This window comes from Aotus nancymaae, unplaced genomic scaffold (genome assembly GCF_030222135.1).
Source record: "Aotus nancymaae isolate 86718 unplaced genomic scaffold, 86718_ANA_hifiasm-v0.15.2.pri h1tg000029l, whole genome shotgun sequence".
In the NCBI taxonomy this organism is placed as follows: domain Eukaryota; kingdom Metazoa; phylum Chordata; class Mammalia; order Primates; family Aotidae; genus Aotus; species Aotus nancymaae.
This window is the reverse complement of record NW_026988442.1, coordinates 46,063,771-46,078,268: the sequence shown is the minus strand read 5'-3', so window position 1 is coordinate 46,078,268 and position 14,498 is coordinate 46,063,771. Positions and strand designations below refer to the sequence as shown.

The window sequence follows — 14,498 nt, the reverse complement described above, 5'->3', positions numbered from 1 at the left end:
AGGAAATATATTTACAAATGCATTTATATACAAATATGGTTAAGACAATATACAAGATAGGCTTTCAGAGGATAGGCATCAAGAAAGATATGAATATTGTTATGTCAAAGTATATACATTACAAAAAAGTATAACCAGATACTAAGGTAAAATTTTAAAAGGAAACATATTTAGCGTTAACAAATGTTCATAAATAGTGAGTAAGAAGGTAAGGCTAAGATTAACTTTTATTATATCTTCAGATTTTTCTATATTTTCAAGTCAACATATATGAAAAATTTCTTTTTACACTTAATTAAAGACAGAGTCTTGAAGTGGGCTTTGAACTTTGGGTATCATTTTCATAAACATGAAGGAATCTGGACACAGAAGAACAATGACTAGGAAACAGGAAGTCAAGTTGCAGGTATAGTATGGTTTGGCTAGAGTAGAAGGCTAATTTTAAAGAACCAACTTAGAAAAGAGAGGTCAGCTATTTTAAATCATTAATTATAGATTGAGGAGCTTCTATCATTGTTTGTAGAATCAAAAGCCATTCATTCATTGAACAAATTTACTGAGAACCTTCTAATATGACAGAAATTGCTCTAGACACAGGACTTAAAGGAGGGGAAAAAAAAACAAGAAAAAAAATTCTACCTTAATGGAACTTACTCCTTAGTGGGAGAAAATACACAATAAACAAAGTAAATGAACAAATGGTATAATATTAATAAGGGGTATGGAGATGAAGTAAGCAGACAAACAGAAAGGGAATATTGGAGTGATTGCGGTTTTAAATAGGGTTGTAAGGAAAGACTTTCAAAGGTTTCATTTTTGCTAAGGCATCAAAGCCAGCAAAGTTCCAGGTGGAAAGAAAAATAAGTGCACAGGCACTAAGATGAAAATAATCTTGGCATATTTGAGGTGCTCCATGAAGGCTGGTGCTGGTGGATCAGTAAATAGACCTGGACAGGGGAAAGGGAGAATAGCAGGGAATATGTTTGGATTACACAGAGACTTGTGGAGCACTGATTGCAAAGATTGTTGATTTTGCCCTGAATGAGATGGGTATTTACCATAAGGTTTCAAGAGAATTGACATGCGCTGACTCCCATTTCACAACAGTTCCTCTGTATACCATGTGGAAAACAGAATGAAGGTGTGCAGGGCAGAAGCAGGAACACCACTTGAAATCTATTATAGAAGTCTAAATGAGAAATTTGGGGAGCTTGGACCAGCCCAGTACTGGTGAACATCATAAGTAGTCTAATTGTGATATATGATTTAAGAGTTGAACCAATGGAAGAATTAAAAATTTTAGGGTGCTAATATATCTTCAGGATACTGTACAACAAACATATCATTAGCAGTATATTCAAGGTGATTATTATAATAATCCAGAAATAAAGTGTTGAACTTTTAAAATTTCGAAAGAGAAGAAAATGATAGATGTTAAGCGTTACAAACTAAGAAAGATGTCATGTACCGACAATGTAGAGAGACAGGGAAAGGAAAGATACAATAAATTGAGATGAAGTGAAAGAGTAAGAGTGAAGAAGAAAAAGTAAATCAAATAGCCTTTTAAATTGGCTTTAAAATACGTACAATAACAACCATGAAGTCCAGCCTGTACCAGCTGTTAGAGAAATAGGCTTTAAAACCATATGCCATCCATTTTAGAAGCATTTCTAGAATGAAGATGTAAGTGAAGATCATGTCAGCATATTCTAATAAAATTTTAACTGTCTTTCTCTGATCGATATATATATCTTCAAGAGCCTGTGGGTAAAAAAAAAAAAAAAAGGATTAGGTGTACATATAATTTCTAAAAACTCTTTTGATATAGAAGGGAACAAAATTTCACCTCTAATTAGCATATGGTGAGCACTGTCAGAGGTTGTAGGCTCAAGGCCTGATTCACTATGCTTGTATTTATTGACATAATCCATAAGTACTATTATTTGATGCCATGCCTATGGCAGACATCATTAATTAGTCACAGAACTACTTCTTATAGAGACTGAACCTGGCTTCATAATTGTTTTAAACAGTGATCCAAAACTCCCCTCCAAAATCAGTTAATCAAACTTAACATAAAAGACAAAATCTTTAGTCATATCTGACATGGATCTTATCTGTAATTCCAGGTAGCCAGCTCACAGATGTATGCCACTTACTCACAGAGAAACAGGTATGTTTTTTAAATGTCTTTAGAAATTCATAAGGCTATCAGGTAAACCACTGGAAACACTGACGATTACTTAAAACTACAACTGTCTCTCCAAAGCTTCTTAGTTTTAATTTCAACCTTAATTTTACTATGGAATATGTAAAGTCTGATCATGTCATTGAAAGCAATTTCATAAATGTTATAGCATTGAAAACAGACAGGCAGACTTTCAGTATCAATATACATAAAAGAACAAAAAAGGTAAGCAAGGATTAAAATTAAAACCTACTGTTAAATGGAAGTAAATACAAAATAACAATAGATTTTATGACTTTTAATTGAACCAATTATGGTGTAAAAGTATCCATAAAGATTATAAATATCAAGTTCTTTAAAAATTTTATTTTGTCACATGTATTTATTCGTTATTCAATTATTCAGGTAGATAATGCAAAATATAACAAAAAAGATATACAAAAGCCTCCACTTCAATTAGCATGAGTAGAGTAGACTTCACCAGACCAATGATCCTGCTGCAAAGAACTAGAAAAACAGTATACAGTTTAAAAAGCATTTGTTTGTAAAGGTATCACAGAGCTGCTGTATCAATAAAAAGCAAATGGCCCCTAACTGAGGAAAGGAGAAGGTCAAGAATATTTTCAGAACAAAAAGATTTATCATGTAAATTCTAATAAAAATAAAGTTAATATCAAATTAGTCAATATACATATCTTAGGATAATTCAGAATAATAGAGATCAATACTGCAAGTGTACATTTGTATGTCCAAAATAATGAGTCATCGAAATATATAAACAAAAACCTATGCCAATAACAGAAAATTTGGAAAAAGAAAAGCAATCATGATGGGATGATTTAACACATTCTTTCTGTAGCTAACAAAAGTAAAACATCTTTCCTATATCACTAAGGATATAGTTGATGGGAACAATGGAAATAAGAAACTATAATAGCACCCAGGTACAGCATATGACATACGCTTTTCAAGTACACATTGAACACTGTAGATGTTGGAGCTGCCCACCAAGACTCCTTTGCTGGCAAATCTACCTATTCCACAGCGACTGAGTGTTGCTTGATAGCACACAACTGAAGCCCTCTTTGGAGAATTGCCTCTGCTAAACAAGAGCTACCCCACCTGAGAGGCAATGTTTTCATTCCTAGAGGGACCCAACAAAATCAACAGCTGAATGACATAGAGATATAAATGCCAGCCCCTTTGAATCACTCAAGGTGGAACTGTGTGGTGCAGTCTGGGCTCCAGAGCCTCCCTACAAGATCGAGCTGAATCGAGTCTTTCTTGAGGATTCTGAAGAGGCCTACAATAGGATACGTGTCTTTTAAGAATTCTCTTTAAGGTCTAACTCTACCTCCCCTCCTGGCCATCTCATGTATAAGTAGAGTCAACTCTCTTCATACAGTGGGCTGGGAAGTACTAAGATTGCTAAGGAAAGAGAAGGATTATATACCAGAAAACCTGATACCTATGCAGGACCTAGAAACATGTACTAGCGGGAAATGGAGGAGCATTCCTGGGAATGGATCCAGAGAGGGCTATGTATTAGTTTCCTATTGTGACTGTAACAGATTACTGCAAATTTAGTGGCTTAAAAACAAAGTTTTTAAGTAGAAGCATAATATAGCAGATTTGGATGTGCAAATTATTAAAATGTTTCACACATGAAACTTCATTAAAATCAGAAGAATTAGGTATCTATTCACATTCTGTTTTCCCACTGTCAATCATATATTTTGAAATTCAATTATTGCAAAATAATATACTAAAAAGCAATATTAAATTTAATATTGAATGATGCATATATAAACTTTCTGAGAAAGTATAATAATTAGATTTTAAAACTAAAATCACAAAATATGAAATGTAGCATTTTTTGGTGCTATACTGTGTATTTTTGGAAATGTAACCCCAGTGTTGACTTTCTGAATTAACAGAATTATAATACATTTGTCCCCAGCAAACTATCAAGCACCCTGGCTGCTCACTTACCAGAGTGCTGGTGCTGAGCAGAGTAACAAGGCCAATAAAACACTTAAACCAATTGTTCTCTACAATCTTGCAGCAAGTTTTCCTGATGTTCCGACAGATTTTTCCTTTCTTGGATGCTCCACTGATTTGACCAAGTGAAGATGCACGTCTATAACCTGTCAAGAATGGAACTAGTAAGAACAACAATCTAGAAAACTCAGGAAAAAGTAAACAACTGAAACTTTCTATTATGTGGCATAGCAATTATTTATTTACAAATTCTAATCTAGGTAGTCTCTGATTTATAAACATTTAATTTTTACCCATGGTGTAGTGACCACTGTAATCACTGAGCAGAAAAAGGAAAACTGGACTTGTCAGTTTGGCGGTAAGGAGAGGAAAGGCCTTGTGAAAAGCAGAAATGACTTAGAACATCCCACTACTCTGGTAAACAGTCTGAGAGTAGATATTCACTAATACCACAAAAGAAACTATACATAAATATCTCACTTATTCTAAATGTTACATTTTGATATAATGCCTAAAAATTTACTCTGAAGATTCACATGACATAACATAGATTCTTGTTTAAAAACATAAATACTTCTGAGATGTTAAGAGGCATAACATTAATTAAATTAAATTAATTGCTTTGATTCTAGTTCTTAGGTGGCATGGAAATGGGAATTTTGATTGAGACTATTACGGAAGTAATCTGAACTGTGGGGTACTTTGTGAGTAGAGTACATGTGTACAGGGCTGCACTCTACACTGTAGCCAAAAGGGTTAGCAAAATGGAAACCTGAGGCTAGAGAAGAGGTTGACATACAGGTGATAAAACAAAGAAATGGAGGTAGGTGGAGTTTCAGACCAAAACATTTTATTTTAGAATTTTGTCTTGTGTCAAATTATACTATGAGAAGTATTGTGGCAGTGAAATATTATTGATAATGATGATTCCAAAACACATTTTTCATGCTGTAAGTAATATTGAGTAAAAATACATAATGTTCATATTTGATTTTATACTGATAGCTAAACCACTGTGTGCTTTAGAATAAAGCATGATTTAGGAGTAAAACAGAAAATCAGTAGAGTTAAAGCATCACTGAAATGTGTGTGTGTGTGTACACACACACACGCACACATATACCTATATATATTGACGTCAAATGAAGTGTTCTTAGAGCTCATGAAATGGGGCCAATATTTAAGTTAGTTATATAAAAAACAGCCTATAACTTTCAGAGGAAAACAAATTGTAATGGTGACATTTATATATTTAACATGAATATTAAGAAACATATAAGGCTTCAGTCAATTGACTGACACACTGGATATGGAACATATACGTTTTGACAACTTATAATTCAAATTAGTTTCCTAGCAAGATTAACAAAATTTTCTTACCATTTTTAGGATGCTTTGACCTTTCATGTCCATAGACCATTTCTTCTTCTTCAGAGATAGCAATATCAACTGTACTGCATTCAGATGAACTAGATTGCTTTATTTTCTAAAAAGTAAAGTCCGGCCAAAAAGGTAGTGAGTAAAGTTTCATTTACCCACTGTGGCTAAAGTTTATTTCATTTTCAGAAGTAAGAAAAAATTCATACAGAAATAATATTATTAGGTTTAAAAGACTTTAGGCCAATTCATGACTGATATTAAAATACAGATTGGTACAAGTTGAAGTTTAAATAATATTGTGATACTTAATTTAATCTAAAATAACATTTTAGATTAAAACTAATATTTAGTTAATAACACTTTGTTCCTTAAAGATGTATAGGCTGTCTCCAATTCACAAAAGGATTTGGGGTCCAAAGTTTTCTTGGAGTAAGTCACAAGTGTCTCATATATACTATTTCAATTAGATGAGTAGAATAAAAACAAATCATCCCTTGATGCTAAAGATAGGTAGATAATAGTGCACTTAGGTTTCATTGTAAAATTCAGTACAGATGGTCCTATGTATGTCATCATAGGATGGGACTGACATGAATTTATCATGTAGTAAAATGAGGGAAAGGCACAAGGAGCAGGGACAAGGACAGGCCTGGGAAAGGGGCTCAGTCTTACGAAAAGTGCCCAAATGCAGAGATTGACTTTCTTTCTCATTCTGCTTTTGACTGAAGGTCAAGGCTGGGTAGAATAAGGTGGTCATTGCTTTACACAAGTAATAGTGCAAATGATATTCTTTGCCTTTTTTTAAAGTTATTTTCTCACAATGCTTTGTTTTACTTATTTAATAACATGTATGCTATAGATCATTCTTTAAAATCACCAAAATTCTAAGGTTAATAGCATATAAGTAATATTTTCTAATTAAAACAAAAATTAAGGCAAGTGCATTTTAACATTTGGAATGAAACCAATCTTATTTCTTAAAAATTAAGAAAAAAATCTAGGCAAAGTAGAGTGCCAAAAAAAAAGAAATTATCAATATTTTCTCCTTCCTCTTGGACTTATACACAGTAAGTGTCAAAGAAATATAATTAGCCTTTTTTGCTTTAGTCCTTACATGGTCAATAGTCAGTAAATCATTATAGCGCTCAACTAAAAATAAAATAAGTATCCAGCAGAATATTACTCTTAAACAGATATTTTTATTATTTTCATTAGTTTTATATATTCTTGTAACTTGTATTTTTTTGTAAAGCAGAAGTACATTGTGATCACTTTCTCATGCCATTAAATAATCTTCTATCAAAAAAGATTTATAATTTGAGTCTTAATTGATTTATTATTTCTAATGAAATAAAATCTATAACAATATTTTTATTTGAGACTAGGCATTAAGTAATTTAAACATAATATTTGGCACTCAATAACTAAAATTATACATCCTACATTTATATTTTTAAAGAGTTGTAAAAAGCCTTGTATATAACCCAGTTGATGTGATTCTTCCAAAATTCCTGTGAGATGGTATTATTCTAATTTTAAAAATAAATCAATTAAGACTCAAATTATAAATCATTTATTTTGATAGACGATTATTTAATGGCATGAGAAAGTGACTACGATGTACTTCTGCATCACAAAAAAATAAAAGTTACAAAATACAATGTGAATTTTGATGTTATTTTTATAATATACACTACAGACATTTTTTTTAATAAAAATAGGCTGGAAGTGCAAATACCAAAGAAACAAGAGAGTGTATCTCTGAATTGTCAGATCATTTATAATATTTTTTTTTTTGTTTTTGGCTGTGGGTATATCAACATCCTAAGCAGTCATGGGCTACATCATCTAGAAAGCATCTAACTAAATATATAAATAAATGAATAAATCTTTTGTGAGTAATCAACAAGACCAAATAACTATGCAGCATAAATAACAACTGTAATTTCAATATTTACAGTTATTTTAAGTTACAGCTTTCCTATGTATTTTCATTCTCCAGAATTTCTAAGGAGACTAGCAAGAAGTTTACAGGACACTTCAACATGATGTGCTGTGGTAAATAGCAATTTTACCCAGAAATGCATGGTAATCAAAATCTTTAATGAATGTTGAGAAGTGTGCTGAGTAAGAATTTCTGCCTGTTTTATAGTAATGGTATTAATTAAAAAGATGAATGAATTCTAGACTATTGGGCATATGGATTGAAAATGTTTCTCTAAAATAAAGATGACTTTAGTAGGTGATGGAAAGAGTTTGAATAATTGAAACTGAACTCCTATTAGAAAACCAATTTGTGAAGTTCTTGCAGAGAGCATCTGCCTGCCAAAACACAAGAGGTCTGGGAAACACGATGGTGCCAGAGATGATGGGAACCAGAAGAAACATTTCCTGACCCTCCAGTGCCCTTGAGTGATCTGAAATGATTCCCTAGTGGGGTCCAAAGTAAAAAGCCCTTGTGCAGATGTGATCTCTGTAGGTGTAGCTTTCTATGAAACTACACCTCCTACTAAAACACAATGCTGCTTGCAAATGGAGACAATAAAACTGTTTCCAGCAGGGTGTATATTTTAGAAGCTAAGTAAACAATAGTATCTACCCTTCTTTGAATGTGATCCTGACATTTTTATAAAACCAGTGCATTATAAAGCTACCAAGTGTTCACAATTCAGACTAATGGTTTTTAAAATTCTTTTAGTCCAACTTAACTACAATGTCAAAGTACGTGCAGAAATGATCCAACTCAAATCTTAGAATTTTAGCAATCAAGAAAGAATTGTAGGCCGGGCGCGGTGGCTCACGCCTGTAATCCCAGCACTTTGGGAGGCCGAGACGGGTGGATCACGAGGTCAAGAGATCGAGACCATCGTGGTCAACATGGTGAAACCCCGTCTCTACTAAAAATACAAAAAAAATTAGCTGGGCATGGTGGCGCATGCCTGTAATCCCAGCTACTCAGGAGGCTGAGGCAGGAGAATTGCCTGAACCCAGGAGGCGGAGGTTGCGGTGAGCCGAGATCGCGCCATTGCACCATTGCACTCCAGACTGGGTAACAAGAGCGAAACTCCGTCTCAAAAAAAAAAAAAAAAAAAGAATTGTAGCACTCTTCTAATTTAATCTCCCATTTTAAAGATGATAAAGTCCATGGAAATTTAGTGATTTCTTAAATCACACACCTTGATTTTAAAAACTTTGGTTTCCTCCATATACTTTTCAGCACCCCCAAACTGCCTGGTTATTAATTTATAGAATTTCACGATTACATGATCTAATGTTTCCTAAGTGTTTAATCTTTACTAGGCATTGTTCTATGTACTATTATCCCCACTATGGAGTAAATACCATTTTAGCCTCATTTAAATACAAGAAAACTGAAACTTAGAAAGTTTAAGTAATTTGATCAGAAGCATAAAATCATAAGCTAAGAGGGATGGAGCTAGGAGTGATGGAGCTAGGATTTACTGGGTAATCTGATTGTGGAACATCAGCACCGATTTACTTACTTATCAACAATACTATAAATCACCACTAATCAATCAGGACATTCAAACATCTTACCTCTTTGCTGCCTCCATCACCAGACTTACTCTGAATCTCCTTATTATCCAGATTTTCTATATCAGATTCTCCTGAAGCAATTGGTACTGTTTCTGAGACACTAGGACTGGGGATAAGCGATTGGCTCTCATTTTCAGTCGTGTTTTTCTCTGTGCCACTGCTTTTTTCCTTATCCTTGAGAAAATCTTGGGTATTGCTCAATTCAGAAAGGGTATGGTCAGAAATATCCTCTTTAACATATACCTCATTTACATGGTCCATTGTTTCCTTTGGAATATTTTGTTTTTTGCATAGTATTTTAAGAAGCACGTAGTTTATCTCTTTTTTAATCCTTCCCATAGCAAGCTGGAGATTTTTTGCTTCATCATTCTCTTCAGCTGTTATTTTCTTGCATGAACTAAATAAGCTCACCAATGCCAGAAACAGGTAAAGTACCTAAATAAGGAAGTAAAGTGAGGCTAAATTTATCTCATTTTGTTTCATTTTAAACAATAAGAAGTTTGTTTACAAAACTGACTGGAGAACATTTAATATCTCTTCTCTTAGCATTTTTCAAGACTATAATATATTATAATTAATAACTGTAGTCACCATGCTGTATGATGCATCTTTTGAACTTATTCTTCCTTTGTAATTGTAATTATATGTCCTTTGACCAACAGCACCTCAATCTCTACTTTCCCCTAACCAACCCAGCTTCTGGTAATTGCCATTCTGCTCTCTACTACTAGAGGGTGGATATTAACCCATTTATTCCTATTTCATTATTGGAACGCTAAGCTTGTGGAAGTTATTTATATCCTGCTGTTCAAGGTCATCACCAAGGTCTGATTTTTCACACAAAGAAATTGCAACTTCTGGAATAAATGGGTTAAGCATTCTCACCACAAAAAATGATAACCATATGAAGTAATGTATTTGATAATTAGCTATATTTAGCCATTCCGCAATATATATCTACTTCATAACATTATGTTGTACACAATAAATACATACGATTTTACGTGTTAACTTAAAAAATAAATTTGACCACAAAAGGCTGACCTGAGATTTGAAATAAAGGATATGAACTATAATACTATTCAGCTCTTATCCATCTACACAATGGGTCAGTGCTGTGCTAGGGATTTGTGTAGCAATAATTTATATTAAGCTTATGACATCCTATGCAATATGATTTTTCTCTTTTACAGATGAAAAAGGCAAGGTTTACAGATGTCAAATATCACAGTATCAAAGGTTACATAGATTAGACGATCTTCACGTCTGCTTCATTCCAAAGCATATTTTCTCTCTGAGTCAAGCTATCTCACCCAAGATGAGTATATAAATTTTTCCTCCAGGAAGCTCACTTCACTTCAGCCCTGTCTCAGGAAACCATGTAATAACTCTGCAAACCCAGGAAGAATTAGACAGGGAAAGAGCTCTCCATGGTCCTAAATGCCATATCTAGTGGCTCTTGTGAGATGAAAACACAGTTGTTAGGAAGGTTGGTTGATTATCTGTTGTAGTAAATTTGGTCAAACAAGAAACAGATTAGTGATGGAAGAATCATTCCTAATACTTTTAATTATTTTGAACTCAAAGATAGTGACTATTTTGACTTTTACTATCACTTAGAAATATGATCAAGGACTAGTCACTTTCCAGAGAATCAGATATTAAACTTGTTTGGAATTGCGGGGCATAAATTATAATTTTGGATAATTGTGGAATTTTTGTGTATATAAGATAAGTATGTCTCTCCAAAGACTCATATTTTGAAACTTCTTTCAAAATTGTAGATCAATGTGAACAGTTGAGTTTCTCAAACACTCTGATAATTACTGTTTTGTTCATGAACATACACACCTGGAATAATTAGACCTTCCCACCAAATAGTGTTTAATCGTAATGGGTTACATTTACTTCTACCTAGCTCTTCCTTCTTTTTAGGAATAGAGAAACCTCAAATAAGACTCATGTAGAAAAATCAAAGTATTATTGCAGTGAATAAAGTCATCAAATAGATAATATTATTCATAGTTTTGGCATAGCAATAAACTTTAGGTTACAAGATATATCAATATGAGAAATGTTTTGTGGGTGAGAGCATCTGACAAACCGATAGATATTTTCTATAATCCACAATGAAAGATTGTCAGAAGAGAAAAATAGAAAGAGAAAGGACAATGATCAAATGCTAATAGCTTCAGAAATTAGTACAACTCTTCTGCTACTAGAGTCTCTTCTGGCAATGAGGTTTTCTTATAGATAATCTATGTAGGAGCTCCATGGTCCCCATAGGAGCCACACTATTAGCAACTCTATAATTCTCAAAGGACAACAGCTTCCTGATATAAGAGTTGGTAAGACCAGATGTAATTCAAGATAGTTGTTTGTTTCCTTTTCTTACATTGTTTGGCTAAGCATTAGACACAGTGTAAAATAAGGGAAGGGTGTTAGTGTGTTTCGTGACTATAGCTTCATATGAACAAAAACTATGTTTACTGTTAGACAACCAGCGCACTGCTAGGCACAAAATAGGTAATAAATAAATATTTATATTAAAAATTAATTATAGAATGAATAAAAATAGATTTTGTGCTAGGATTTGAATAAGAAAAAGTTTATGCTATACTAATTATATATTTTAGGAAATTATGTCAAAGATTTCTTATATCCTAGACACACATGCACACAAATATACACACATACATTCATATATATATATATACACACACACATATATATACATATATATGTGGTGAAAATGTTAAAAACCTAAAAGTGAAGTTAATCTTAAAAGTGCAAAGCGCTCTGAAACTGTAGTATAAGAAAATAATTTTATGACACTAAGAATTTCTACTGCTTTGTTCAGATACAGTCTGAATTAAAAATAGCCTACTCTCTTTAAGTATTTAAAAGGAAAGACAGGCTGTGTAAGTGGCCCGAGTTACAGAGAATTGATTACTACTTCTAATTTGAGCATTAACAAAAAATAGAGTAGAAAATGCAGAGATTTCTATTATATAAACTCAGACTAACTTTATTCTAGTCACAGAATCTATAACCAGATTTAAAAACATATATTTTGTGTTAAGAGAGAAAAGGTGAAATAATGTGAATAAAACAAAACATTTTTTAAAATTTCCCTGAATTTTGGTTTTTTGCACTTCAAAGATTTCCACATATTGAGTGAGAATTGAGTGACTCATAGCAAAATCAAGCAGCATAAAAGAGAAAGTTCAAAATTTAAATAACTACTTTCTGAATTGTAATCAACAAATAAACATGTATTAAGGAATTCAACATGTATTGAGGCAATTTAATTTTAAATTGCTTGAATTATATCTTAACACATATTTAATTTGGGATTATACAAATATATATATGGAATAACATGTATCTGTGACTAAATTTTTTATTTTTAAAAGGCAACTGAATTTTATATTGTTTTCTTTTTCTTTTATTTTCATGTTTTTATCCCTCAGTGTTTGGTTTATGTAACCAGAGTCAGATACTATATTTCACTTGATAACAATTACCTGAATTACAGGTAAAACACCAGGAATGACAAAGTGTCTTTAAAATTTGCCTAACTAAAACTTGTTAATAATATTAAATAACTAACAAAAATCTGACGGAAATATAAAGGTTAAATTTTTCTAGAGTTTAAAGAAATGAAAACAAACATTTATGAATTACTTATAGGGTGCTACATGATTACATTTAAGTTACAATAACCCTGTAAGACAAGTATTGTTATGTTCATTCCTCCACTAAGTATAGTCAGGTTTAAAGAGGCTGTGTAATATGCACAAAGTCACTTATTTATTCAGTGATTGAAATGGTTTGTCTGTGTTTCCACCCAAATCTCATATTGAGTTGCAGTTCTCATAATTCCCACCTGTTGTGGGAGGGACCCGGTGGGAGATAACTGAATCATGGGGGTGGTTACCTCCATGCTCTTCTCATGATAGTGAATTTTCATGAGATCCGATGGTTTTATAAGGGTCTTTCGCTACCTCCACTCTGCACTTCTCCTTGCTGCTGCAATGAGAAGAAGGACATGCCTGCTTTCTTTTCCACCATGATTGTAAGTTTCCTGAGGCCTCTTACGCCCTGTGAAACTGTGAGTCAATTAAATCTCTTTCCTTTGTAAATTATCCAGCCTTTTGTATCTTAGCAGCATGAGAATTAACTAATACGGTAAATTGGTAATGCAGAGAGTAGGGCACTGCTGTAAAGATACCCAAAAATGTGGAGGCGATTTTGGAACTGAGTAACATGCAGATGTTGCAACAGTTTGGAGGGCTCAGAAGAGGATAGCAAGATGTGGGAAAGTCAGGAACTTCTTAGAGACTTGTTGAATGGTCTTAACAAAATTCTGATAATGACATGGACAATAAAGTCTAGGCTAAGGTGGTCTCAGATGGTGATGAGGAACTTATTGAGAACTGGAGCAAAAGTGATTCTTGCTGTGATTTAGCAAAGAGATTGGTGGGTTTTTGCACCTTCTCTAGATATCCGTGGAACTTTGACCTTGAGAGAGATGATGATTCTTGGTATCTGGCAAAAGAAATTTCCAAGCGGCAAAGTGTTCAAGAAGCGGAGCATAAAACTTTGTAAAATTTGCAGCATGATGATGCAGTAGAAAGAAAAACTAATTTTCTGGGGAGAAATTCAAGCTGGCTGTGGAAATTTGCACAAGTAATGAGGAGCCAAATGTTAATCACCAAGGCAATGAGGAAAATGTTTCCAGGGCATGTCAGAGACCTAGGCATAGGCCTAGGAGGAAAAAATGGTCTTGTAGTCTGGGCCCAGGACCTCCCTGCTATGCACAGCATAGGGACCTGGTGTCCAGTGCCCCAGGTATTCCAGTTGTGGTCAAAGGGGGCAAAGGTATAACTTAGGTCATCACTTCAGAGAGTGCACGCTCCAAGTCTTGGCAACTTCCATGTGGTGTTGAGCCTACAGATGCAAGGAAGTCAAGAATCGAGGTTTGGGAATCTCCACCTAGATTAAGAGGATGTATGGAAATGCCAGGATGTCTAGGCAAAGCCCTCATGGAGAACCTCTGCTATGGCAGTGTGGAAAAGAATTGTAAGGTTGGAGCCCCCACACAGAGTCCCCACTGGGGCACTGCCTAGTGGAGCTGTGAGAAGAGGGCCACTGTCCTCCAGATCCAATAATGGTAGATCCACTCACAGCTTGGACTGCACCTGGAAAAGCTGCAGGCACTTAACACTGGTCTGTGAAGGCAGCAGGGATTGAGGCTGAACCCTACAAAGCCACAGGGGTGGAACTGTCCAACGCCATGGGAGCCCACCTCTTGCATCAGCATGCCCTGAATGTGAGACATAGAGTCAAAGGAGATCATTTTGGAACT

The 14,498-nt window shown here is 34.0% G+C and overlaps 1 protein-coding gene across 4 annotated transcripts in view; it reads right to left on the bottom strand.

The window, feature by feature from the left end:
• The window catches only part of SCN7A (sodium voltage-gated channel alpha subunit 7), a 98,553-nt gene that overhangs the window by 18,203 nt on the left and 65,852 nt on the right, over positions 1 to 14,498 (bottom strand). For all 4 annotated transcript variants that reach the window (XM_064382642.1, XM_064382639.1, XM_064382641.1 and 1 more), the window contains 4 exons: positions 9,128 to 9,562; positions 5,570 to 5,675; positions 4,181 to 4,335; positions 1,588 to 1,761 (listed from right to left, as the gene is read on the bottom strand). In XM_064382642.1, coding sequence (XP_064238712.1) covers positions 1,588 to 1,761; positions 4,181 to 4,335; positions 5,570 to 5,675; positions 9,128 to 9,562 — 870 coding nt within the window. The remainder of the gene's footprint in view (positions 1 to 1,587; positions 1,762 to 4,180; positions 4,336 to 5,569; positions 5,676 to 9,127; positions 9,563 to 14,498) is intronic.